The sequence below is a fragment of the Esox lucius genome, chromosome 8 (genome assembly GCF_011004845.1).
Source record: "Esox lucius isolate fEsoLuc1 chromosome 8, fEsoLuc1.pri, whole genome shotgun sequence".
NCBI lineage: Eukaryota > Metazoa > Chordata > Actinopteri > Esociformes > Esocidae > Esox > Esox lucius.
This window is the reverse complement of record NC_047576.1, coordinates 21671109-21699061: the sequence shown is the minus strand read 5'-3', so window position 1 is coordinate 21699061 and position 27953 is coordinate 21671109. Positions and strand designations below refer to the sequence as shown.

General features: G+C 45.5%; 1 protein-coding gene across 3 annotated transcripts; it reads left to right on the top strand.

Annotated features, from left to right (window-relative positions):
• LOC105011870 (capping protein, Arp2/3 and myosin-I linker protein 3) lies at window positions 1–27953 on the top strand. 3 transcript variants are annotated; one of them, XM_029121749.2, is made up of 40 exons: window positions 1–153; window positions 4525–4619; window positions 8192–8242; window positions 8341–8400; window positions 9033–9154; window positions 9284–9378; window positions 10202–10272; window positions 10396–10469; window positions 10602–10677; window positions 10776–10864; window positions 10991–11085; window positions 11169–11255; window positions 11870–11979; window positions 12111–12188; window positions 12374–12450; window positions 13084–13188; window positions 13373–13442; window positions 14087–14168; window positions 14786–14882; window positions 15099–15153; window positions 15705–15877; window positions 17087–17155; window positions 19389–19482; window positions 19698–19796; window positions 19917–20036; window positions 20144–20257; window positions 20361–20536; window positions 20641–20728; window positions 20915–21034; window positions 21131–21197; window positions 21693–21880; window positions 23365–23444; window positions 24117–24290; window positions 24898–25099; window positions 25298–26165; window positions 26262–26362; window positions 26483–26603; window positions 26682–26753; window positions 26892–26999; window positions 27212–27953. In XM_029121749.2, the coding sequence occupies exons 1-40, from the start codon at window positions 96–98 to the stop codon at window positions 27250–27252; spliced, it is 4722 nt and encodes a 1573-aa protein (XP_028977582.2). In that variant the 5' UTR covers window positions 1–95; the 3' UTR covers window positions 27253–27953. The 3 variants fall into 3 exon arrangements, with proteins under 3 accessions (XP_028977582.2, XP_028977583.2, XP_028977581.2); XM_029121750.2 differs by lacking the exon at window positions 26892–26999; XM_029121748.2 differs by having other exon boundaries at window positions 26892–27953.

The window sequence follows — 27953 nt, the reverse complement described above, 5'->3', positions numbered from 1 at the left end:
TCGGGTGCATGCTCTAGTGGAATGCTTGTTAAAGCAATCTGTTCTTTTCGGTCCATTATTGAGAAAGAGAAAGGGGCGGCGACAGAGGAACAGACATGGCTTCTAAAGACATAACTGCCTCTTGTTTCGTCAGTGTGAGCAGGGATTTTACAGGTAGGAAAATATCTACATTATACCTTTCACCATTATCGCGATCATCATCTGGATCTTGCACCGACGCTGGCTTTTCCCATTGGAGTGTATGTGTGGAGTCTGCGACTGAACAGACGCATTGGAGGTCCACGAGAAACACCTTTTCTGATCTGCCATCAAGCTTTGTGTGTCATGTTTATGTTTTAATTGGCGTACACTTTAATTGCGCTATTAATTAAAATCTACAACATTTTATAAAGCAAGTATTTATCCTCTTTGCACAGGTCTTAAAAGCCCAGCGGGGTGATCATGTTAAAATCGCCAGCCCTAGGCCATAGGATGGGGCGTTGTGAAAATTACGGTGTACATCACGCGTGGGTTTACTCGCTCATGGCATGAACTCTGCATTCAGAAAGGCACGCCAGGTTGTGAGAATAGGAACTGTTACCCTCTCAGCGTGTTGGCAGTGAGCTTGGTCTTTTTTTGTCTGCAGCGTCCGTGCGCGCGCGTCTGTGCTAAATGCCGCTTACATCAAATATTTGTAATTTCGGTTGTGGGAACAAGCACTATGTAGAAGAAGGTAATGGACTCAATAGCGCATAACTGTTATTTATCGTGGCTATATGCTGTAGGATAAAAAATTACTCATTAACGCTGTCTTGTCTTTGTGTTTTAAGATAACAAGTATCAGCCTCAACCACCTTTAAATTGTTCTTGAAGGTGGGATATATCGGAAAAATGTGTCTGACAAGAACACTTTCATAATCTATGCACTTTCTTTAAGCTGCATATGTTAAAGGGGTAGTTCACATAAATAAAATACATATGGATCTACCATCATTGATGAGTGCACATTCTCCAACAAAAGTGATTGAGCTTGTAGGTGCCTGACCCACCACAAGGAGTCGCCACACTGTTCTTCCGAACAGAATTTCACATGGGTCAGCTCAAAAATGTAAATAACAATGTTCTATGGAGATATTCTTGTGGAAAGCTGATAATGTGCTTCCTCTCCACAAGGGTGGTAAACCTGACCTCTTCCAGACAGGTCCGCCACAGTTACAATCTTTTTACATGTCACAATTATTACCATAATAGTGGAGATAGGTATTTTCAAGAATGTAGTTATTTTTTTAGCCATTGCCTGATTTGTGAAGGTCAACAACTTTTTGACTAATTTTATTTGTGAGTTCTCCGGCATTTCCCATGCTGATCGATGACTAATAGAATTTTGCCTGTGTTCCACTTAATATGTATACCCCAGTCAAACAGAATGTAATTGAAGACCACTTACATAGTTCCCAAAGACTGGCACACATAAAAAGATAAATCAGTACATTTGATGATGCTTTCTTTTCTTTTAAACAATTTTTGTAACTTCAAGGTAATCTTTAGATTATTTTTTGTGTGTAAGCTGATAAACAAGCTGATGAACAGAATTACATGTTTCACCTTTCCGTTGATATTTACCTAGCGTGCCAATCATTCTGGATTGCACTGTAATCGAAATGTACACAGCAGCTTTTATTGACTAAAACCAATAGATGTTGTCTACCACTATGCAGTTTGATATCTCTGGTGACAGTTCTAGGACTTATCAATTTATTTTGTATCATAGGTTGCAATGGGCCTCTCTGTATATACAAAGAGACACACTCTTGCTGGAACTTCATGACCCATGTAACTCAGTTTGTAGCTCTGTTAGTAGAATATGCAGTTTGCAGTGCCAGGGTTATGGGTTTGATTCCCGTTACAGGCCAGAATTAAAATGAATACAGTGACTACTGTAAGATGCTGTGGATAAAGTACTTAAATTACTTATCTGGTTTACAACAGTAAAACATAACAAGAGAACACAAGTTTGGATAGCTTCCGAACTAGTGGAAATTTTTATGCCCCACAGAAATTGAATTAAGATTCGAAGGGTTGTCTTGATTTTTTGTCCTTTAAATAAATGTAAAGCTTTGCTGGAGGTTTTGCTTTTGAGGACAGTACAGTGCTGGAATGCCTGCTATTTTTATCATGTGCTTAACTTTTATATGTAAAGAGGCACAGTTGTTCACAAGAACATGTGGTTATACCTGAATAAATAAAGGAAAATAATTTGGTGGCTTTAGGAATTCAACCACTCTTGTGAGAATTGACCATTATGGACAGTGTTCCTTATAAATTATGGTTACAGAAGAAATGAAAAGCACACAGTATTTCAAAACGTGGTAGCAATTCAAAGGGAACAGTTTAGAGAAGAGATGATATGTAGTTCACCAAACAGAAGGGCTCAAAATTTCACCTGACAATATTGAATTCAAACATTAGACAGTTATGAGCATTTCAATTACTCTAGTTTTTGGCACATTGTTGATAATGAAATCTGACAATGCTCTTGACCCATTTAGTACCTACATTGAGAATAATCCAGAAGAATAGGGAAGGAGCAGCACTGGATGAAGAAAGGAAGAGATCCTCATTGAGACGAGGAAGTGATGTCTCCAGACAGACACAACTCTCTCTAGTGGGCACAGTCAATGTAAAGCACTTTCATGACACAAAGAAGTTTTAGACCTTTTTTTTTGCTCTCTTAACTCTTTGCACGCTTAACTGTGCCCCTGAGAAACTACAGGAAGCACATTTGTAGTTGAATTGTTTGGAAGTCAGACATGCAGACATCACATAATTACTGTCGGTATCTTTGTCGGTTAGAAATGCCATATTATTCACCCCCAGCCATTATTGCATACTTTCTGTTTTTTTGGCTTGTGTCTGCACCCACCCACTCACACTATGACTCTCTCTCTTTCACCTAGGGATTATCTGTGACACATGCTCACATTTGCAGGGAGTCTCTGTTGAGTTAATTACTCCTAATGGCTTTATTAACCACACTGTGATAATGAATCCAGTGATATTCCTGCCTTTCAATCCACAAACTTGCCTGCCAGCTGACTGGGACATAGGCCCAGATCACACCTCTGACAGGGAGTCTCTGATAGACTGTCAGAGGGCATCAGTGTCTAGACCACACTTTTGACAGGGAGTCTATGATAGTGTCCAGATCACACCTCTGACAGGGTGTCTATGATAGTGTCCAGACCACACCTCTGACAGGGAGTCTATGATAGTGTCCAGATCACACCTCTGACAGGAAGTCTATGATAGATTGTCAGAGGGCATCAGTGTCCAGACCACACTTTTGCCAGGGAGTCTATGATAGTGTCCAGATCACACCTCTGACAGGGTGTCTATGATAGTGTCCAGATCACACCTATGACTGGGAGTCTATGATAGTGTCCAGACCACACCTCTGACAGGGAGTCTATGATAGTGTCCAGATCACTCCTCTGACATGAAGTCTATGATAGATTGTCAGAGGGCATCAGTGTCCAGACCACACTTTTGCCAGGGAGTCTATGATAGTGTCCAGATCACACCTCTGACAGGGTGTCTATGATAGTGTCCAGATCACACCTATGACTGGGAGTCTATGATAGTGTCCAGACCACACCTCTGACAGGGAGTCTATGATAGTGTCCAGATCACTCCTCTGACATGGTGTCTATGATGGTGTCCAGATCACACCTCTGCCAGGGAATCTATGATAGTGTCCAGATCACACCTCTGAAATGGAGTCTATGATAATGTACAGATCTCACCTCTGACAGGCAGTCTATGATAGACTGTCAGAGGGCATCAGTGTCCAGACCACACCTCTAACTTGGACTATGTGACTGGAGTACCTCAGTAAGACAGAGAAAATCTCTGTGGTTGTTGATAGTAGTCGTATTGTACACAAGGTTTCTGTATGCTTGTTAAGAAATGTCTGGCAATATACAGTTTTTTGAATCTCACACCGAAACAGAATTTATGTGATTGCACGTTTTTGCCTATGAAACACATTATTGCCAATAGCAAGATGTGTTCGCTGATTTATTTACATATATTTGCATAATTAAATGAAAAATTGAGGGGGGTTCTGGTTTCAATATTTCTAGATATTTTATGGCTTCATTCTGTCCCCTCTCACATATCTTCCTTTTATGGAGCAATTCAGTGAGCCAGCTCTGGAAAACAAATGCTGTTATTCACTTTATAATGAAACATCCAACAGCTTTTCAGACACAACAGCCTTTTTTCCAAATGATATCGTACAAAATACACAGTGTGCAACCTCTGATTATCTGTCTCTGTTTTGGGAAATGCCAGTATGCCCGTTTTAAATGGCACGGTTGATTCACCTTTGGTTGCATGGTGAATGGGCTGCCACTGAAAGGTCAAGCTTGTCTCTTTCTCTCACAGTTCTGATGTACTGTACACTTGGCTGAGCCGTGTGATTTGGTGTAAAATGCTTGCAACGTCGTCATGTGTTTTTGACCTTGGCCGTTTTTCTGTTGACAGAGAGTATCAGGAAGATCATTGACAAATCCTCCATCAAGTTTATACGTGGCATCAAGCTCGACACTAAGAATGGAAAATCAGAGGACAGGATCCTGGTGAGTAGTTCATTTGAATAACTTACCGTGGTGAAAACAGCAGTTGCTACATCCACACGCGTGGGTGGCATTCCCACAGATCGCCGGTGAGCTGTAGAGGGACTCCCCAGACCAGCCACACAGTCCCAGGCCCCACCCCTCCCCACATCAATACACATATCTGATCCAGCCGAGGGAGATGCCGTCACATATTTAATAGAAACTTGACAGTTGGTTAGAGATAGACATTATGCAACATAGGGGATATTGAAGTGCAATTAATCACTACAGTCCAATTACAGACTGAGCAAGAGCTCTAGCCAGACTGGCCTCATGCCAGGAATATGTTGGGCTGATGTGGTGCTGTTGCTTCCCCGTGCCGGCGGTGCTTGTGTGGGCTGCGTAGCTTTTTGATGCAAGGCGGACCGGTCAGAATGGGCTCCAGGAAGGAAGGGTTTGAGGCTCGGGCAATGTGAGAACCCGGTAGCGGAAGATACCCCAGGCGCGGCAGACCCCTGCCTTTGACACTGGTCTGTCTGGTCTGGGATAATATTGGGCAACGATGTGGGATCTCCATTTCACGAGCCTTGCTGTCTCACAGGTGTAAATGTAGGCCAGTACTGACCAGAGCCTGTTTAGGTACAGAAAACAGGGAAAAGTGATGCATATGAAACAGGCCCACCGAATAACCGAGGCTGGGCCAACAGTTCAACACTGAACACCATTTTTTCACTAGCTCCTGAGAAAGTTCTAAATGAAATTGTGTTTGTCACATGCTTAGTAAACAAAAATGTTTGTTTACAAGAAGTAGCAGACAATACAAATAAAGTAAAAGAAAAATAGTAACACCATAAAGAATGTGTACACAATGAATGACAAATAGCAATAACCAATTACAATAGCTGGGCTGTATATAGGAAGTGTCAGAGCCAAGTGGACATGAAGCGCTAAAGGTCAAGGAACTCCTGTCAACTCTCTGATGCTCACAAACCAAGTTTGAATAGTGGACAAAAATCTAGTTTTAAATTAGTTACAGTAAATATTTCTTTTTGCTATTGTCTATTTAGTTTTTTATTCAAAGAATAGATTTATTTTTAGATTTTGTTGAAAATGTAATCTTTTTTATTTTATTTTATTTATCTTTTTCTCCCTTCCCCTTCACCATGTCTGGTTTTATTTATCTGGTGGCACTGTTCTATCTCATCCCTGCATTTTCAACGGTCTGCATCGTGCTGCAGAAGAGCACCTCAGAACGCTGTGCTACCTGGAAGGGTTGAAAATGATATATTCTGCATCAAGGAAGGATGGACAAATCCACCTTTATTCTTTTCACAAAAAAGTAATAATATCTTTCATAGCTCTTACCAATACTTGCCATGACTTTGAAAATTATATGTTCGGAATCATGGTACCGTAAGATAAAATACGACTCTTTATTAATTGAAAAATAATTGATAAGAGAAAACCAGAATATTAACAGAACTTCCGAGCTAAATGAACTTTTCCACATTCCAGCTGGGCGGATTTGCCAGGGAGTCGTTCACTCGATGACTGCTTAATGATTCATTATGAGGCGAGTTGAAAGCCTTTTGGATGTTCGCCCTTTGATATTCAGGGTCTTTGATATGTCTATCTGCTGTGACTATGTTATCTCTTCAGTCTCACTCAGCTAAACTGTTCCCTTTTTTCACACTGAACCAGAGTAGGGTGTTTATCTAGTCTGTGAAGGGCATAAAATGAGGCTGATGAGAGGGTTATGCATTTAAGGGGTGAGAGTTAAACTTGTTTAAGGGTTTTGGTTAAGTGAAGGGCTGGTTTACTAATAAAATCTGGACTCGGGTTAATGTTTCAAGGACGCCAAGATCAGGCTGACATTGTTTCCTCCTCCATCAGGTTAGTTTGATCCCAAGTTGTTGCTATTCTTCACATGCTTGTTAGACAACAGGTGTAGTAGACTCACATTGAAACGCTTGCTTATAGGCTCTGTTCCAACAACTCAGCGTTATAAAGCGAAATAGATCTTCAAGAATAAAAAATACAGAAACATTTTAACGAGGAATATACACACACAGAATGACAATAAAGAACCGTTGGGGTAGCCAATGAGTAATCAGTTCACAGTCGTGTTTAACAATATTATGGCTTCGGGGTAGAAGCTGTACAGGGTCCTGTCAGTTTTAGACACGAGACACTGGTCCTGCTTTCCCTGTCTGCCATTGGGTAGAATGGAAAACAGTCTATGACTTGGGTGGCTGGAGTCTTTGACTATGCATGGTATTGATGTCCTGGGTGGCCGGAAGCTCAGCTCTGATGATGAGTTCATGGTCAGTGTACTTTTAAACAAGAGGCTTTGGTCTCCTCGCTTGTGAATAATTTTAGCAGGCGCTTGAAGTACCATGTTGATGTTACAGCTGTCCTAATCGTTATTAATCCAAGAAGAAAAGACGAGGCATCCAAAAACACACTGGCGCATAATGATAAGCAACAATGAGGATGATGTGTATGAGTTCCACTTTGATCTGGAAGACTTTGAGGACTTCACTCTCTGCTCCTTGGGGGGGAGGGCTGTCAATCTCCCCACCATTGTCTTCTGCAACATCAGCACGATATACATCTATTTACTGCATCATGTCAATGTGAAAAAAATCAGCGCATTTCAATCAGTCCTTTTAAACAAACTCTCTTTGAAGTGGTGGAATTATGAGGTCTCTGTCTCGCTCTCTCTTTCTATCTCTCTGCATGTGTCTCTCTGCATGTCTCTCTTTCTCGGTCTCTCTCTTTGTAATGAGGAGGATGTTGTGGCTGTGTCATGCAGTCGAGGACCTCTCAAAATGCAACAGAGAGGGAGAGCTGGAATTAAATTATTGCGTTTCATTAAGAGGGCAATCTGTACCAATGTTACTAGAGAGAGTATGAAGGAAGCAGATATACCGAGGGCAAAGAAAGATAGCCAGCGAGGGAAACATTCTCCTATACCTCCTAGGCTGATTCTCATCAAGGAGCTGTCTAACGTGAGCATCAGAGAGGAAGGAGCACATTACCAGGAAGAGCAAAGGGCGAGTCAGTGAGAAGGAGGGTGTGGAGGTGGATGGAAAACCCTGGCTGTTTGTTCGTCTTGTAAAAAGGTTCAAGTGTGCTTCAGCAATATTTACCAAACTTGTTCTTCACCCTCCCCGAAAGAAAGGAGGGTAGCGTGAAAATCGAGTTCACAGATCACCGCTGTAGCTCTGGGTGATTGGTTGTGTATGTGTGGTGTGTGTGTATGCAGGCATTCATGGGTGTGCGTAAGTGCGCACACGTGTTTTAATTACAACCCCATGTGATTATCCCTGTTGTAATCATTCACAAAGACCATTTTAATGCATATCTGAATAATCCAATCGTACCTTGTGTTCAACTCCACCCAGCGTAACGTAATGCTGTGGTAGAAATTCAATAGGTGAATACAAAGATAAGCCCTTACTTCTGGCCTTGCATTACCATGGGAACCCTGGGAACCCTGGAAGCATTGGATGCTTGTGGTGAGTCTTGATTTTGCCGTGAACATTGCTCATTATGTATTTGATTTATTCGTGTTTTGCCATCTGTCTCAGGTTCTCGCAACATGGAGACTTTATCTCCTGGCACCCAAAGTTCCATCAAAGGTAGCCCTCGATATCTTTATGTAAAGTATTTCTTTTTTACCATCCACAAAATGGTCATTATGTCAACGTATACTTGCAAAATGTGTTGTTGCTTGCAGATAGAGGTAACTTTTAACTTCTTGGAGATTCGAGCCATGAACAGTCACCCGGAGAATCAGGTGAGAAACATACTGCCTGAGGTTTTGGAACAGCCATGTTAGTGAATCATCCCCATAGTCTTGTTAATTACAAATGAGCTAATTGTTGTCTGAACAGATTTATTTAAGTGATTGCAACGTCTCATCATCTGAGCAGTAATTTAAATCAGTTAAAATCATTATCCGCAATGTGGTGATACAAGGCTTTTCATTGCTTAGGGTAGAGGTGCAGCTATTTAGATAGGTAAAAGTCATTTAGCACCATGCCAAAAAACACAGGTAAAAAATTACCCGGTATCAATCAATCAATCAGATTGGTTGATTTACATCAGCAGTTGCCACAAAGTGCTTTTACATAACACCTGGCCTTAAACCCCAAGGAGCAAACAACAGTTGTGTTGAATTTCAGTGGCTAGGAATGCCAAAGTTTAGGAAAAAACCTAGAGAGGACCCAGGCTCAGAGGGGTCCTGTGTCTATACTGCTGCAGCATGGTTTGAAATACATCCCTCTGGTCCTTCAGTAAAAATGCTCTCCTCTATTTGTCTCTCCTATTTCAGCGAAACATAACATGTGCAAATTATATCTAAAAATAGAACTAGTCAACATTACTTTCTTAAAAGAAAAACACAATGCTTTTGTTTTCTCTGTGCAGATTGTCATAGACACGGACAAGTCTTCTTATTCCCTGAGGCTTCAGTCACATGACCACCTCAGTCATGTGGTCAGCCATGTTAACTTTGCCCTGTCCAGAATATTCAATAACTCAGTGTTCGCGTAAGTGTCTATTTTTATTTTCAGACAACATAGGCAGTTTTGAAACCCAGACAAATGATGAATCAAGTCATTTAGGCCCTTTCATGTCCTCTAACTTAAAGTCTTTTATCCCCTCTCTTCGTCTCTTAGTCCCACCATCTGTCATTCAGACAGTGACCTTTCAGAGGGAAGCAGGAAGTATTCGCCCAGCTCAGAGACATCTGTGGAAACCCAGAGGGCCTGTGGTAAGAGAATTAGAACAGACCAACAAGCTGACCGACCGACAGACGAACAGACAGACAGACAGAGAAAAGACACAAAGAGATACAATGTGTGTAACAGATTCCGCAGTTCCTCATTAAGGGCCAAATGTATGAAGAGATCCACTGCTCCACACAGTGATTATCTACCAGTTCACTTTCCCTCTGTCTATACACAGACTTTAAAACACGGAGTTGCTTGTTAGCTCGCTTTTCTTCTCTCTCTCAGTGACCACTTGCTGTTTAACAACCTCTTCCCTCTCAACCATCCGCTGTCGTTCTTCCTCCCCGTCGTCCCTCTCAACCATCCACTGTCGTTCTTCCTCCCCGTCGTCCCTCTCAACCATCCACTGTCGTTCTTCCTCCCCGTCGTCCCTCTCAACCATCCACTGTCGTTCTTCCTCCCCGTCGTCCCTCTCAACCATCCGCTGTCATTCTTCCTCCCCGTCGTCCCTCTCAACCATCCGCTGTCATTCTTCCTCCCCGTCGTCCCTCTCAACCATCCGCTGTCGTTCTTCCTCCCCGTCCTCCCTCTCAACCATCCGCTGTCGTTCTTCCTCCCCGTTGTCCCTCTCAACCATCCACTGTCGTTCTTCCTCCCCGTCGTTCCTCTCAACCATCCACTGTCGTTCTTCCTCCCCGTCGTCCCTCTCAACCATCCGCTGTCGTTCTTCCTCCCCGTCGTCCCTCTCAACCATCCGCTGTCATTCTTCCTCCCCGTCGTCCCTCTCAACCATCCGCTGTCGTTCTTCCTCCCCGTCGTCCCTCTCAACCATCCGCTGTTGTTCTTCCTCCCTGTCTGTCTCAGGAGGCTTCTCCGAGACCTATGCTGCCCTGTGTGACTATAATGGAATCAGCTGCAAGGAAGAAGTGCAGTGGGTAAGAGCTATGGGTCGGGCCGGTTCTGTGGAAGTGCACTGGACTGTTATATACAACACTGCACTTTCAATTGAGGGCGTCATATACTATAGCAAGTGGACTCATGGGTAATCTTCCTGCTAGGATGTGGACACTATTTATCACTCCCAGGACAACAGAGAGTTTAATCTGCTGGATTTCAGCCACCTGGAGAGCAGGTGAGAGGGATGGAGAGAGAGGAGATTGAGAGAAGGTCGACACTGTCAAGTGGATGCTTCTGCAGAGTAAATAAATCCAGCTGCTAAGTGGATATGGTGGGTGTTATTGAATGTGCGCTGTGTTTGTGACAGGGACCTGGCGGTGATCGTGGCCTCGATGGCGTACAACACCTGGTTCACCAAACTGTACTGTAAGGACCTACGCATAGTAAGTACCCCTCTATCCGTCTCTCCTTGTCGTTCACTGGGCTTTGATGTTATTCAGAAGATGTTAACAGAAAGAAATGGCATCCTTTCTTATATCAGGGGTCAGAGGTCAGTGAGCAAGTTCTTCACACTCTCAGTAAGTCGTCCAGTCTGGAAGAGATCACCCTGGAGAATGCTGGTCTAAAATCGTGAGTTTTGCCTTATTTAGTTGACAAAGAAGTATATTAGAACTATGTGATTTAATGAGAAGAATTAACTAAAGACTGCTTGTTTGTGCCTTCGTATTTGTGTACTGTTTAAAATTTGTGTTGCAGTGATTTTCCTCAGAAGCTCTCAGCTGCGCTCTCCGAGAATCCCGCGTCCGTCATCCACTCTCTGAACTTGGCCCACAACACACTGGACAACCAAGGTACCAAGCTGATGCCTGACTTCCTGTTAGCTTACAGCGCACTAGCCTATGTCTGTTTGAGTGACATCTCTCCTCTGGTGTAGGTATGTCCAAACTCATCCAGCAGGTGTGTTGTCTCAGCAAAGGACTGCGTCTCCTCAACCTCTCCAAGACCTCCCTCAACTCCAAAGGTTTGCACCGCTTCGCCACTCACTCCGACTATCCCTCCGTCTCCGTGCCGGCCACACCCGAAATGAAGGCGCCACCGCCGCACTCCTCTGGCCTTGTGGTGGCGCCCTCCTTTACCGCTCAGGGTCTCCTCCTTGACATTGATACAGAGCGGTAAATTCAGCTGGAGAATCCGTTACCAAACGCCTCCAACCGCATTTGGGCTTTATGAAGCAGCAACAGCTGATTGAGCAGGCCACTAAGCCAGGCTTGTTAGATTTATAGCTGAGGTGATAGAAACCTTGGTACGTCCTGTAATTCCTCCCTGAGCAGCCCCGTGTGTTACTGTCACGTTCTGTGTCTACTATACAATAGCTTGAAGATGTACGACATGTCCCCACGGTAACCATCCTTCAGGCGGCCGGCTCACTATATCTCCACCCACTTTAAGTTTGAATGCTGAATATTGAATTAAGAATGATTGCACACAAGCTTCTGCTGACTGATATAGATGACAGTCGCATTACTCCAAATGTTTGAAAACAGTTTTTACCTACTTGTCTTTGGTTATGACTGCACATTTCCTATAGCTAGCTGAATGCTTCTCTTTCTCCCTCTCTGTCTCTCTTCCTCTCAGGTGTGGTTTCTCTTTCTCAGGCTCTGTGCTCGAATGATGAGTATTCCAACTCTCTGCTGCACCTGGACCTGAGCAAGAACCCTGGGGTCCTTTCAGGGGAGGATGCCTCGGTCAGAAAACACACATACAGACACACACGCACACATATATATACACAACGATACGTAATATAATTAAGGTATAGTGAATGCACACTGCACAAAGTGTTTAACATTATTATCTCTTCTCTCTCTTGCTGCAGAATCTGTACCTTTTCCTCTCCCAGCCTAATTGTCTGGTCCATTTGGACCTGTCTGGCACTGACTGTTCTGTTGACTCGGTGAGGACTAAGTGGATTTTACAATCACATTTCCCTTTGTACTCCTAGCATTTAGGATGTAACCTACTGAGGTTCCCTGCAACTTCTGCGGCTTCTGTTTGTCTTTATCTTCCTCTATAATCCTAAACCCCTATCTTCCTCTCTCACTAAAACCGCACAACACAAATCTCTCCTCTCTTACATAGCTATTTGGGGCTCTGCTGAGGGGATGTTGTGCAGATCTCTCCTACTTGAATCTCTCCAAAAATTCCTTCTCGCACAGGTTAGTCACATCCTTGAGATTAACGATTTCTTCCGTGTGATGTGGCAGAAAAAAACCAGGAGAAAAAATATGCTTTGAGGCTCTGAAGGTAGAACGCTAATTTTAGCAACTTATTTTTTCTTCAAAAATCCCCCAGGTTTCATGTTTTTCCTTTTTTTTTTACTCTCTATCTGTCTTTATCTCTGTTGCTCCCTCAAATGTGAATTTTAGAAAATGAGCTTTGCGGGAATCACTGGAACGTTGTGTTTCCTCTCTGTGCGTACATGTCATGTAGTTTTAAACGAGGACTCGCAGAGCTGTCTGCATAGATAAGACTTATGAATATTTAAGCAGAGCTATCGTCTGACCCCACATGCCCCCTCCTCTTAGACCAGCTCCATTTCCTCCTTCATTCTCATTCCATCCTTATCCTCTCTCCTCTTCTTACCACTCTCTTATTTACTGCCAGTCTCTCCTCCGCCTCTCCCTCCATCTCTCCCTCCGCCTCTCCCTCCATCTCTCCCTCCGCCTCTCCCTCCGCCTCTCCCTCCATCTCTCCCTCCGCCTCTCCCTCCATCTCTCCCTCCGCCTCTCCCTCCGCCTCTCCCTCCATCTCGGCCAACTCTCTTTTATTTTTCCTTTCTTCCCTCCCAGGAAAGTGAAGGAGACCCTCCCACTGTTCCGGCAGTTCTTCGGTTCGGCCTTCAGTCTCACCCATGTCAGTCTGGCCTCTATGAAGCTGCCCCCTGATGCCCTGAGGTCAGTTTTCTCCCCATGATTCCTGCAGTCTCTCTCTAACACTTCCGTCTCCCTGGAGAGGCGTTAGCCAGGCTAGCAGCACAGCACAAACCACTTGCTAGTTTAATGGAGGCACTTCTGGACAGAGGAAGTCAACATTTTCTGCCTGCCACATACCTTCTCCTTTCTGTCTGTCTTGGTTCAGGTCTCTATTCATAGGTCTGACCACGAACCCTCACATCAATGACCTTCACCTGGACATCAGTGGATGTGAGGTACTTGTCTGTGTTTGTCTGTCAGTCTGCGCACAGAACACGAATTCCCTGTTAGCCTTTATTGTTTTCCCTCTCTATCTCTCTGGTATACATTTAATATGTTTTTAAGTAAGGACTAAATAAGTACCCACAGTGAAACTGGTTGAGTGAATGCAAAGGGTGTGCAAAGCTCATGGCATCACCAATATGAAATGTATTTTGATCTGTTTAATACTTTTTTGGTTGTTACATGATTCCATGTGTTATTTCATAGTGTTGATGTATTCACTATTGTTCTACAATGGTGATAGGAATAAAACTAAAGAAATACCATATAATGAGTAGATGTGTCCAGACATTTGACTGGTACTGTATACATGGAAAGAGACTTTTCTCAGGGCATCTACTTATTCAACATTCCTGAAAGTCCTACTCCCTCTCTCTGTCTCTCTCTCTCTCCCTCCCTCTCTCTCCCTCTCTGTCTCTCCCTCCCCCTCTCTCTCTCTCTCCATCTCTCTCTCCCTCTCTCTCCCTCTCTCTCCCTCTCTCTCTCTCTCTCTCCCTCTCTCTCTCCCTCTCTCTCTCTCTCTCCCTCTCTCTTCCCCTCTCTCCCTCTCTCTTTCTCCCTCTCTCTCCCTCTCTCTTCCCCTCTCTCCTTCTCTCAGCTGAAATCAGCAGGAGCTTCTGTGATCCAGGAGCTGTTCCCCAGAGTTTCCTCCATTGGCACCCTGGACATCTCAGATAATGGTGAGTACAATGATACCACTATGGAATAAACTGTTTCTGAGCCACTACCGAATAATCTGTCTCTCTGCACCACTATGGAATAAACTATCACTCTGTACTGCTATGGAATAAACTGTGTCTCTGCACCACTATGGAATAATCTGTCTTTCTGCACCACTATGGAATAAACTGCCTCTTTGTACCGCTATGGAATAAACTGTGTCTCTGCACCGCTATGGAATAATCTGTCTCTCTGCACCACTATGGAATAATCTGTCTCTCTGCACCACTATGGAATAATCTGTCTCTCTGCACCACTATGGAATAAACTGTCTCTCTGCACCACTATGGAATAATCTGTCTCTCTGCACCACTATGGAATAATCTGTCTCTCTGCATCACTATGGAATAATCTGTCTCTCTGCACCACTATGGAATAAACTGTCTGTCTGTACCACTATGGAATAAACTGTCTCTCTGTGGCACAAATGAGCATTCTGCACAACCAGTCAGTTAGTTTTGTGTGAGGGGTTCTCCGTGAGCTTGCTTCGTATGCAGCAGCTGCTATCTTTCTCTTTGAACTAGTCTTCTATATGTGGGGGGCCGTGTGTGTGTTTGATGTAGTTCTGTGTTGACAGGGCTGGACGCCGACCTGATCTCTGTCCTACCAGCTCTCTCCAGACACACGTCCCTGAAGCACCTGTACCTGGGCAAGAATTTCAACATCAAGAGCAGGTTCAGTACTACTGGGTCGCCGAGCCCTCGTATATGTGTGTATGTGTGTATGTGCGTGTGTGTGAGTGTGTGTCTGTGTGAGTGTGAGCGCGTGCCAGTTTGCATCAGAGCTTGACTTTCCTTAGGCGGACTGGGATAATTAGGGTAGCGGCAGGAAATGACTAGTGCCAGCCCCCCCGCTGAGTGAAGCCTTTCCCACCATGCCTCCTTCCACAGGGCTCTGGATGATGTCCTACAGAAGCTGGTCCAGCTCATACAGGAGGAGGAGTGTGTGAGTGAGAAATGCGTCAGAATTCACACAACCTTCACACATTACGCAGCCTAGCGTTACATTTAGTATTCACTGAGGCTACCGCACAGTGTCAAGCGTTTTAAACAGTGCACAGTCGTTAACTTAGAGAATAGTTGTGATCGCATAACTTCCGCCGCACACACACACACACACACAGACGCACACACACACACACAGACACACTGGGTTTCACACAGTACGGATGGACGAACACACCACAGGTTTGCACTTCCTGCTGCGCGAGTTCTCGCTACAACAGGATGATTCAATTCAGTTTGGGCTTCTGTAGGATCTTGTACCTGCTGTTTCTGTGCAGTGCAGCGTCTCATTTAGAGTACATCAACGGTTCTGTTCAACTTCATGTGCCCTCTGCTTCTAACCCCCGCTCCTCTAACCTCTCCTCTTCTGACTCACCCCTCACCCCCACCCCTCTTCCCCTAAACCCTCCTCCCATCTCCCTCTGCTTTGCCCTCACCCCGGCCTCCTTCCTTCTACCATTGCTCCCTCATCTCCCCTGTCCCCCTCCCCAGGCCCTCCAGTCTCTCTCTCTGGCTGACTCTAGACTGCGCTCTCGGGGCACAGTGCTGGTGAACGCTCTGGGCAGCAACACCTGCCTGCGTAAAGTGGACCTGAGTGGGAACAGCCTGGAGGACATCGGGGCCAAGATGTTGAGCAAGGCCCTGCAGATCAACACCACTCTCAGGTTAGAGGAGGTGAAGGGGGACTTGGGATGGAGTTGTGGTCAGGTTAGAGGTGATGGAGGATGATTTGGGATGGAGTTGTGGTCAGGTTAGAGGTGATGGAGGATGATTTGGGATGGGGTTGTGGTTGTGATCAGGTTAGAGGTGATGGAGGATGATTTGGGATGGGGTTGTGGTCAGGTTAGAGGTGATGGAGTTTTTTTTTGGATGGGGTTGTGGTCAAGTTAGAGGTGATGGATGATGATTTGGGATGGGGTTGTGGTTGTGATCAGGTTAGAGGTGATGGAGGATGATTTGGGATGGGGTTGTGGTCAGGTTAGAGGTGATGGAGGATGATTTGGGATGGGGTTGTGGTCAGGTTAGAGGTGATGGAGTTTTTTTTTGGATGGGGTTGTGGTCAAGTTAGAGGTGATGGATGATGATTTGGGATGGGGTTGTGGTTGTGATCAGGTTAGAGGTGATGGAGGATGATTTGGGATGGGGTTGTGGTCAGGTTAGAGGTGATGGAGTTTTTTTTTGGATGGGGTTGTGGTCAAGTTAGAGGTGATGGATGATGATTTGGGATGGGGTTGTGGTCAGGTTAGTGGTGATGGAGGGGGATTTGGGATGGGGTTATGGTCAGGTTAGAGGTGATGGAGTTTTTTTTTGGATGGGGTTGTGGTCAGGTTAGAGGTGATGAAGGATGATTTGGGATGGGGTTGTGGTCAGGCTAGAGGTGATGGAGGGGGATTTGGGATGGGGTTGTGGTCAGGTTATAGGTCATGGAGGGGGATTTGGGATGGGGTTGTGGTCAGTTTAGAGGTGATGGAGAATTATTTGGGATGGGGTTGTGGTCAGGTTAGAGGTGATGGAGGGGGATTTGGGATGGGGTTGTGGTCAGGTTAGAGGTGATAGAGGGGGATTTGGGATGGGGTTGTGGTCAGGTTAGAGGGGATGGAAGGGGATTTGGGATGGGGTTGTGGTCAGGTTAGAGTTGATGGAGGGGATTTGGGATGGGGTTGTGGTTGTGGTCAGGTTAGAGGTGATGGAGGGGGATTTGGGATGGGGTTGTGGTCAGGTTAGAGGTGATGGAGGGGGATTTGGGATGGGGTTGTAGTCAGGTTAGAGGTGATGGAGGGGGATTTGGGATGGGGTTGTGGTCAGGTTAGAGGTGATGGAGGGGGATTGGGGATGGGGTTGTAGTGAGGGTTAACTCTCCTCTGTCCTGACAGGAGTGTGACCTGGGATCGGAACAACACCTCAGCTACAGGGTTCCTGGATGTGGCTCGAGCCCTGGAACAGTAAGATTGTTTGATCATCAAACACACACATACACACACACATTCAGAGTTGTGAATTGGTTATGTAGTCAAGGCCAAACGTATTGGCTACCTTGCACTGTTGAAATTCAAAAATCTTTTGGTATCCACATACTATCCACATACTATTTATTTGGATTGGACCACATAGAAATCCTAAAATGTCCCTGGCAAGATCATTGCTACATTCTAGAGGTAGTTAGAAATAATTAGATTTCAAGCAGGTGATTATCTTTTACTTTTGAATTCAGCTCATTTGAGTTAATTCAGCTGGTTTGAATAGGGAAAATTACTCTTTCTCCTGGTTTGTGTTACTGTGTCTACCGCATTCAAACGTAAAACAAGGGAACTGTCTGAGGAGGTCAGAGAAAAGATTGTAGCCAAGAATAGAATCTCAAGGCTACAAGTGCTTCTTCAGACCTTGATGTTATCAAGGCCCATTCCACTGGAGCCAACCTCCCTTGATGTGACTGCAAGATACACCTTGATGGACGATTGCAACAAAGGGTTATTTGAATGGTGCAGAAAGCACCTTGATCAATTTCCACAAAGATTCATACTGACCTTCGGACACAACGTCTGAAACTTTCAACTCACACTGTCCATTGCCACCTCAATGAAAGGGGTTGTGTGGCAGGAGAAGCAATGCTGAGAGAGAGAGAGAGATAAGGAAGCCGACTGCAATTTGCTAAAACACACCTGAACAAGCCACAATCCTTCTGTCCAAATTATAGCTTTTTGATGCAACACATAATATCTATGTTTACAGAAAACCAAATGAAGCCTTTAATGAAAGGAGCTCCTTCCCCATAGTCAAACTTTGAGGAGGTTCAGCCATGTTTTGGGGTTGCTTTCTGCCTCTGGCACTGGGTGCCTTGAATGTGTGCATGGATCATGGAATCAGGAGAATACCAAGGTTTTTGGGGTACAGTGCTGAACCCTGTGTCAGAGAACAGGGTCTTTGTCAAAGGTCATGGGTCTTCCAGCAGGACAATGACCCCAAACACACTCCAAAACGCACCAAGAATTGGTTCAAGACAAAAATGCTACTTTTCTGAAGTGGCCAGCAATGAGTCCAGTTTAAAATCATATTAAAAACCTGTGGAGAGATCTGAAAACAGCAGTTGGGATGCGTCCTTCAAATGTGGGAGAACTGGAGTTTGTACAAGACGACTGGGCCAATATGCTCATCCAGGAATATTGGAAGCACTTGATTGCAGTTATTTTGGCCAAAGGCTGTGCTACCAAATATTGAGTCTAGGGTGCCAGTCATTCTGTTCATGTTCTGTTTTTAAAGGATTAATTAGGTTAAAAAACTAAGCTCTAATATTAACAATGAAATAAAGAATTATGGAAACCAAATACTTTGTTCAACTATGTTTGAACACAGTGCAAAGATGTCAATTATTTTCATCACAACTGTAGCTCATTGTAGCTTATTTTATGGACACTTTTAATATGTGCACATTCAGAATATATGCAGCAAAAGAGTTTATATAAATAGAATCTGTGTACCAAGGGGATGGATGAAGCTGTGTCAAATTTGCGTTTCTTGTTGTTCTGAGAGTTTCTTCAAAAGGAACTACGTCTAACATGAAGCCAGGTACACATGAACCAAACTTATCTTACCATACAAACCCTTAGTGGGGCTGTTTTTGTAGGATGTCTGTCCACTGGGGATATTAACCCTTAGGTGGGCTGTTTTGTTAGAATGGGTCACTGGGGACATTAATCCTGAGTGGGGCTGTTTTGGTTGGATGTCTGTCCACTGGGGATTTTAATCCTTAGGTGGGCTGTTTTGGTAAGATGTCTGTCCACTGGGGACATTAACCCTTAGGTGGGCTGTATTGGTAAGATGTCTGTCCACTGGGGACATTAACCCTTAGGTGGGCTGTATTGGTAGGATGTCTGTCCACTGGGGACATTAACCCTTAGGTGGGCTGTATTGGTAGGATGTCTGTCCACTGGGGACATTAACCCTTAGGTGGGCTGTATTGGTAGGATGTCTGTCCACTGGGGACATTAACCCTTAGGTGGGCTGTATTGGTAGGATGTCTGTCCACTGGGGACATTAACCCTTAGGTGGGCTGTATTGGTAGGATGTCTGTCCACTGGGGACATTAACTCTTAGTGGGGCTGTATTGGTAACACTTAGGGGGCTATAACAATACTTCTTCACTTTCTCTTACCATGTGTTTTCTGTGTTTTCCCTCAGTAACTTCACCTTGCAGTACATGCCCCTCCCCCTCTGTGACATCAACCAGGCGTACCGCACCGCTCCCGACAGGACAGAGCAGGCACTGACCAAGGTGGGCCCCTGTTACCCCGCCCCGCCCTGGCAGCGGCCATCTCATTTCCTCCCCTTGCTTCCCCTGCCGACCTTTCATTTCCTTTCATCTCCTCCTCGCCTCCCACCTCCGCCCGCTTCTCCCACCTCCGCCCGCTCCCGGCATTCAGTTCAACGTCCTCTGATGTATTGGAGGGATGAGGGATTTCATTTTTTTTTTCTGCCTGTGGCCTTCAGATGCAGCGTGCTCTTCTGAGGAACAACCAGACCCAGCGGTTCTCTCAGAGACAGGCCCTACGGCTGCATCAAGGTCTGGTCACCAGCACCGCCGAACAGGTAGCCTCAGGGTTGCTCCATCTGGGGATTGGCTGTGTGTGGTGAGCCGTCGTCAGAACGACGTTTCTGTTTGCGGTGAACCTGCGTGACGTCAGTGACAGACGCTCCCGTGTCTCCCAGGTGATGGAGCGGCTGAGCGTGCGCGTGCAGCAGCAGGTGGCCGTGTTGCGCGGGGTGGGGGAGATGGAGGAGATCCAGGCCGCCAAACAAGTGCTGAAGGAGGCCAGGAACTCTCGGGCGGTGAGCGTCTCTGCCTGCCTGGGTCGTTTCTCAGACCTCTCGGACGGAGTGTACCAATATTTACTGTGTGTTTCTGTGTATTAATAACACCCCCCCCCCCACCCCAGTTGTACCCCTCTCTCTGTGAGCTGGCCCACGTGCTGTCAGTAGACGGACCAGTCAGGCAGAGATTGGATTCCCTGGCAGGAGAGCTGGCCAAGGCAGCAGACAAAGAACTCCAGGTGCACTTCGTCAATAGGAACCCCTGTGGTCATCTGCTGTCACTTAGATTGGCTGGTTGACTGATTGAGGAAGTGATGGTTTAATCGGCTGGTTGATTGACAGGTGATTGTGGACTCCATGGTGTCTCTCTGTCGCGAGCTGTGCCCTCTGACTTCCGCTGCAGCCGAGAGCTTGAGTCCTCCGCTCTCGTCGGTGTCGGAGCGCGTCTCCATCCCCCGCTCCGCCATCCGGACGGCCCTGATGGAGCGAGCAGCCCAGGACATCCACCGAGCGCTGGAGTAAGAGAGGGGATGGGGGAGGGTGTCGCGCGGGGGGGAGGGTGGGGGGATGGTTTCGCCAGCGTGGGTGTCTGTGAAGTCATTCCGTCTTACTGTATCCCTAGGGAGGTGAAGCTCTCGGTGGTCTCCTACCTCACCAACTCCATTGTGGATCAGATCTTACAGGAGCTCTACGCCACTCACAAGACCTTGGTACAGACTGACTGGCTGGTTGTCTGTCTGTCTCTGTCTGTCCCATTCCGTTTGTCTCTGTCTGTGTGTCTGTCTGTTTTTGACTGTCTTTTGTTTCGGTGTGTCCGTCTCTGCGTCTGTCTGTGTCTGTCCTGTCATCTTTCTGATGTGTATGTCTTGATACGTAATGTCTCCTCCCTGTGTCAGACACGGCAGGTGTCCCAGGTGAAGCGCTGGGAGGGAACGTGTGACGGCGGGACCGGTCGGAGGTCGCACAGACACCGAGATTCCCTGGACATCACAGACGAGGAGCTGGGCACCAGCATAGTGAGCCCTGATTGGTGTGATCGTCTGATGTGTGTGTTTTGGGATTGTCGGGGATGTGTGTCTCTGTGTTCTTACGTGTGTCTGTTCTCTCTTCAGGACACAATAGCCATTAAGAAGCGTAGCTCTAGAACTAGACGGATACGGCCTGTGTCCACCAGGCTGAGTATGTTCCTTCCTGCTCTCTCTCTTTCAGAGGTCCATTAGTGTCTGTGTCCTGCTGCTTCTGTTTGCCCCTATTTCTCTCTCTCATTTCCCCTCTCTCTCTCTGTCCCCCTCTTTTTCCTTTCCTTTTCTCCTCTTTCCTTTCCGCTCCATTTCTCCCCTTTCCTGTCTATCTATTATTTCTTCTTCTTTTCCCACCCTCTTTCTTCCTTCTTTCTTCTTTCTCCTAACTTTCTGTCTTTCTTCCCTGTTCTGTCCTCATCGTCTTCTCTCTTTCTCTCTGAGGGAACCATTAATGGCTGATATTCTTGCCAGCATGAACCCATTTGTGCCTTGACATTATATTTAACTATAGTTTCCAATAGCAGTTTCTAAACAGAATGTCTTTGAAGCCCAGATGACAGCTCCACAGAACCCCTTATGGGACCTTCCAGCTCCACTTCCAATTCCTTCCTTTTTAAACACACTGAAACCTTCTCATTTCTCTCTCCTCCAGGCTTGTGTGACGACTCCAGCTCTTCTCCTCCCCCATCTGGTTCCTCCTCCTTCTCAGCCCTGTCTCGCTCTGCATCCTGGGAGGGGCTGTCTGAGCTCCCTACCCAGGGCGCACCTCTCCACCACGTGACGCGGGTAAGGCCGAGACCCCCGCGAAGGCACCGGGTGGGACACGCCCCCTCTGACACAGTGAGTGGAAGCTGACCTCAGCCTCTCGCCCGTCTAGAACCACTAAGCCTCCCAGATCCCAGGATGTGTGTGATACTTCACTATGAATATATAATATATATCTTGAATATTTGATACACAGAAAGGCCCCCCGCTGTGCTGAAGCGTAAAGACACTGATATATCAGCTAAATATTTATACATTTAAGGATATACTGATATGGAAACACAGTTAAGAATACAGTATGTGAACATAAAACATTTATAGACTTAGATAGAGGTATTGCTTATGATTAAGATCAGTTACGGATAGTAGTATTTATTATGACAAGTATTAAAGATCACAGTGCCTTATCTATAATGTATTTAGTTGTGGCTTTATAATGCCAATAATTTTTTATCTCAATAGGAACTAATCTGTGAGTAATAATTGAAGTCCTAGAACTGTAATAATTTTGTTTTCCTGTGTTTTGTATCAAATTGTACAACAGCTGATGAAACTAACATTGTAAACGTGTGATTTGTATAACTGTATACAGTATTTAGCCGCACTATATTGGTAGTATATACAGTGTATATATATATATATATGTATAGATAGCATATAGCGCAAACCCATAAGGGGCCATACTACTATTCTAAACAGGTTACCAAGGTAATGAAAAATAAATGTTTTGTCATACCCGGGGTATTAGGTTTCATACCAAATGTCTTCAACTATCCAGCATTTTGGATTTGAACCTCCCGATTTATAATTCCTGACAGTTTTTGGTGGATAATAACGTATGCACAATTTTCAAATTAGCAGGTTTGGACGGTTCGAATTGTCTACCCGACTATGGACCTCTGTCAACATGCAGAAGCCTTACTAAAAGGAATCTAATAAAAAACTCAGGCTGCCCATCTGTCCCCCAAACCTCGGCTGCTTTGGGACATTCTATAATTTTGACCGCTGTGCATTTGGGAAGCTCATTTCACAATTGCGCTGTACTATTCCTACCTTGTAGTCTGGATATATATTTACAGTATGAAACACAAGAAAACCATGCTTTTGACTGATCTGGGTAGTTGGTACAGGTGTGTGTGTGTGTGTGTGTGTGTGTGCCCATGTGCATGCTCTATTCCAAACCTTAACATTGTCATGTGATAATGGGATTTGTTGACAACCATAAAGTCATGGAACATGTTCTAATTCTTTGCATTTCAAATCTGTAAGTGCCTTTGTTGAACTTTACAATCCATAGACTGGTTACAGGGTAAGGAGAGCAATGTAATTAGGTAATGTGGGTGAACCTTCCATTTAAGAAATGATAATACAAAATAATGTAATTTATGACTCATGACAAATTGTAACTGCATATTCCCAAATACTGGATTGGGTCCAGGGTAATTCATTCTAAGAGAAGTACTCAGATTAGATGAAATCCACTGAAACTCATATGTTCCCTTATTACTAACAGAACCTTTGAAGTTTTGAATCCCGATGGTCTTACTCTATGTCCTCAGCATTGCACTGAAAATGGAGCTGTCACCACACTTGACCATGGACTCCCAGATTTCTACACTAAACGGGTTCTCCCTGATAGGTAAATATCTCTGTCTCTGTTTTTCTCGCTCTCTGTAAATCTCTCTGTCTCTCTTTTTCTTGCTTTGTGTCTGTCTCTATTCTCGCCCTCTGTCTGTCTCATGAACACAAAGCAGTGAGTGTGTGAATAGCACACTATGGGTGATCAGAAATGCCAATCCCTAAACTACAACAGGAAACTACAGTCCTTAAAGTCATTTAAGGGCTGCCATGTGTTGTTTCGGAATAAGGACTTTGTATGGGCTCTGCCTTAGTTTTAGAGTGTACCCTCACCACCTGTCACAGGCTGTCAGAGTAATGTTGGGCCATGCTGAAGTACACCCACAGAGCAGATCATCTGGTTAAGTACACGCTTTTAGCATTATTACATTTACCGTTAAACATATTTCTAAATGAATGCAGTCTGGATAAAGCATTGGGTGCCAAGGGTGGTATCCTAGCAACGTCTAGCTGCCAGGAAGTGTTATTAAGTTTCATGGAGGCAGCAGCCCAGTCTGATGACCGAGTTAATAAGCAGAAGTACAGGTGCTGACTAAGGACAAACTCAACTGAATTGTCTTTTACCAAAAGTATGCATTCAATTTTGGTCATTTGTTGAGTTTTTTACCTCTTGTAAGATTATTTTGTTCTGTTTGGCTGCCTCTCTCATTCCCCTCCTCTGACCCTTCAACAGTCAGCTGTCCTCTCTCCATAAAGCCCACTCTCTCAGGCGAAAGAAGAGACGCAATGTGCTGGCCATCTTTGGTTTCCGTAGGAACCGCAACTCAACATTCTCCAATCAGGGTCCAGAGTCTGTCGGAGACGGGTGTGGGGAGGAGTGTCGCACTGTTGCTACGGCGCCCACAGGGTTTGTGAATCCTCACTTTCTCACACACACACACACGCACACACACACACTTAGATATAATATATGCAAGCTGTACTATCACAGTGTCATTTGTATCAGTCGCATAATCTTCACTGTCATTTTGTAACATATGTACACTACCCACCTCTTGATGAATATGGAACTCTCCCGTTCTCTCGGTCCCCTCCTGTCTCTCGCCTTTCCATCTGTGAGTTTGACGATCTTTTACTCCATGCTCTGTGGCCCTGTGGGCTAGGCAGAGCAGGGCTGTAGCTCTTTGTTAACATGAGGAACAGTCGTGCCGTCCGAGACCGTAGCAGATGACGCCAGTGTGTACCCAGATGTAGCTGACAGCTGTTGCCCTTTGAGCACTTAGAGTACGAGATGCTGTAGAACAGAACGATGCTGTAGAAGCTGTCAGCTGAATAAACAGGTCAAAATGATGCAAGTCTAACCAATTCTAACCCGGTGTTTGAACGTCGTTATAGAACATCAAAGGCAAGCTTTCGAACCCATAGAGCATCTGCATCAGATAAGATCCAGTACCGGGGCCTGACGGGCCTGACAGTGACTGTCCTCTTCACTGCTCTCCCCTGCTTCCTTTCAGGACAGCCACTGAGAATGTCTACACGCTTCTGCAGCCCCCTCCACCCGTTGCCAGGGCCAACACTCCTGGTGAGGTGGCTGATGGGAGGGGGGAGGAGAAGAGGAGGGAGGAGGCCGTGGGGGTGAGCCTTCAGCCAGGGCAGAGCCTGCCACCCCAGCCTGGCATGCCCGGCAGCAGACATCCCATCTTCTCAACCAGCCAGGTGCAGTCTGCATCCAGCACCAAACACTGAGCCCCAGAGAGTCTCGGGGTTCGGCGGCGTCATTGTGGCCACAGTCCCAAGGGGTCTAGCAGAGAGCAGGACAATTGGTCGAGAAATGGAAGATAAAATACATGAAACATTGATGAGATCGTGGTTATAAGAGGTTTCTTTCTTTGATTTTGTTTTTTGTGTCTGCAGTCATCAGAGCTGGAGTCAGAACACGAGCCAGCTGCCCAGAAAGAGAGACGCTGGGGAGAGGACAGACAGGTGGACAGACCAGAGGACAGACAGGTGGACAGACAGGTGGACAGGCAGTGGACAGACGGGCATCACCCAGACAGAGAAAGGACTTTAATAAGACCGGCTGACAGACATTCAGACAGACAGGCTGACAGACATTCAGACAGACATGCTGACAGACATTCAGACAGACAGGCAGACCGACACTGGATAGAAGACAGACTGTCAGACAAAACGTTGACTGAAGGCAGAACGGGCGAAAGACAGATGGACCGGTATTGGACGGAGAGCAGGAATTCCGATAGACACGTGGAGAGACAGTGGACAGTGGACAGACACACACAGAGGCAGATAGACAGGCAGTTTGACCGAGACAGACAGTTTGATCGAGACCGACAGCGTATGGCGAGTCGTCAACAGACAGACAGAATGTGGGCGGAGGGACGGCCGACCGACATACAGTTAGACAGCCACTGGATGGAGAGCAGGCAGTCAGCCAGACAGACGGACAGACCAGCTCAGGGACAACACCTATCTCAGAGGCCACTGCCCCCATACCCCTCCGACAGGACCCCGTCACCTAAGAGTGAGACGGACTCCCAGAAAAACATGGAGGAAGCCACGGGCAGGCAAAAGTACTCGGACACGCTGATGGACAGACATCTGCGTTCAGACACTGCTGTGGGGCAGGTGGAGGGGTGGCGGGCTGGAGGAGGGGTGTCCACTGGATGGGTTTCCACCAGCACGTCTAAACCAGACCCTCCTCCCCCGAGCAGCAAGCCCAGCCTGTCCAAACTGAGACAGAGACATCTACAGGAGAGTTCCGGTACTGCACCCGTCTCAGAAGCATTCAGGATGATTTAATCCGTTTCATTATTTATAATATAATAGAGTGATATTATTGCTTTGTCTTTATCTTCAGGGGCCGAAGAGGAGGCAGATGGAGAGAGGGATGGTGCAAGAATGGAAAAGAAAGAGAGAGGCAGAGAGGCAGAGGGACAGCCTCCTCCCATTCCCGAAAAGGTGTCTGTGTCTTTTCATTATGTTTCTGGCTGTCTGCTTTTAGTCTTATGATTGTATTGCTGGTGCGGTCCTGGGGTTTGGGTTTTATGTAAACTGATTTTGTGGCCCGTTTATTTTCAGCCAAAGACATCCTATGTGACGTCTCCTAAAGAGTACACTAATGAAAGGCCGGCCCCGCCTCCTGCACCGTCTGCATTCAGCAAGCCACTGCTGGGACTGGCAGACAGGGCTGTCAGTCAAGGTTAACCCATTTAGTCAATATCATTTTGAAATTCTAGTCAGAGAGTGTGTGACTGACGCCGGTCTGTGGTGTGTGCAGGTGATGAAGTCGTAAGACCTCAGGCCCCAGTGAAACCCCAGAGGAACAGGAAGGCTATCTCCTGCGACACGGGTAACTGTCTGTCTATTTTTGTCCAACTGTTAGTACCTAATGTTTGTTTTAGTCCCTGGGTTTTTGTGTGTTAATATGTCTCATGATCACACCCTGTCTTGACAGTTACCTTATGTCTCCTAACTTCATTTACCTCAGGCACTGACAGGGAAAGCCCTAATAATCTTGAGAAGCCCACAAATCGCAACCCCCCTGTGAAAAAACCTAGACTACCCCAGAACCGAAACAAATCCTTGGACTATCCTGGTATCTGTTTTTCTCTCTCTGTCTCTCTTTCCTTATGTGTTTTTGTGTGTGTGTGTGTGTGTGTGTGTTTCAGACTAAACAACGCAACGTTTTCAATCCCCACTTTGGTCGGAATGTCATTTAAACATAACTCCACAGTTGTTAATGATCACTGTGGTTAATGATGTTTTATTAGATTCATCAGTTATGTCTCTCATCCTGTGCTCTTGCAGACAGCGTCAACTCAGCGCCTGGTAACAGCGAGCTGCTGTGACTGCCATGGAATTCACCTGCCTCAGACCAACCAGCCAGAAGGTTGTCATGACAACTGGGCAGCATTCTGTCCAATGTGGAAGAGGAGAAAGATGTGAGAATCTATACTCTGGAGAGAGGGGACAGATAGAGATGGAGGGGGAGGGGAAGGTAAATGGCTGAGTGCAATATGACACGGACATTGCAGAGCATTAATAACCTACCACTCAATTATTGGGACACGCTCATCCTGCTTCTGCTCTTTGTCCCTCACTGTCTGCTTCTCAGTGGAAACCTACTGAACTGTTTTGGAGCTTTTCGAATGGAATTTGCCACTTTTGAAAATTGAGTTGATTGTTGTATGCACTTAAAACACTGTCATGCTTATATTGCTAAGGGGCCAACACTGGAGAATTTTTTGTATCATCATGGAGAGTTCAACTTTATTTTGTATTATTACTGTTCATGAGAACTAAGCTGTGTGGCTAAGCTGGACTAAAGAAAGGAATAATGTATTTATTAGAATGCTATTTCCAAATCCGCAATGCATTTTGACCGCTGTGAACCTTGATTGCCATGGTTGAAACTTGAAAATGAGTTGTCGCTTATTAATTTAAACTTGGTTATTTATATCTAGTTCTGCTTTCATGGACAGGTAATATATTTTATAGAAAACTGAAATAAAAATGATGTATGATTATGCTGTATGACTGAATTAAAATG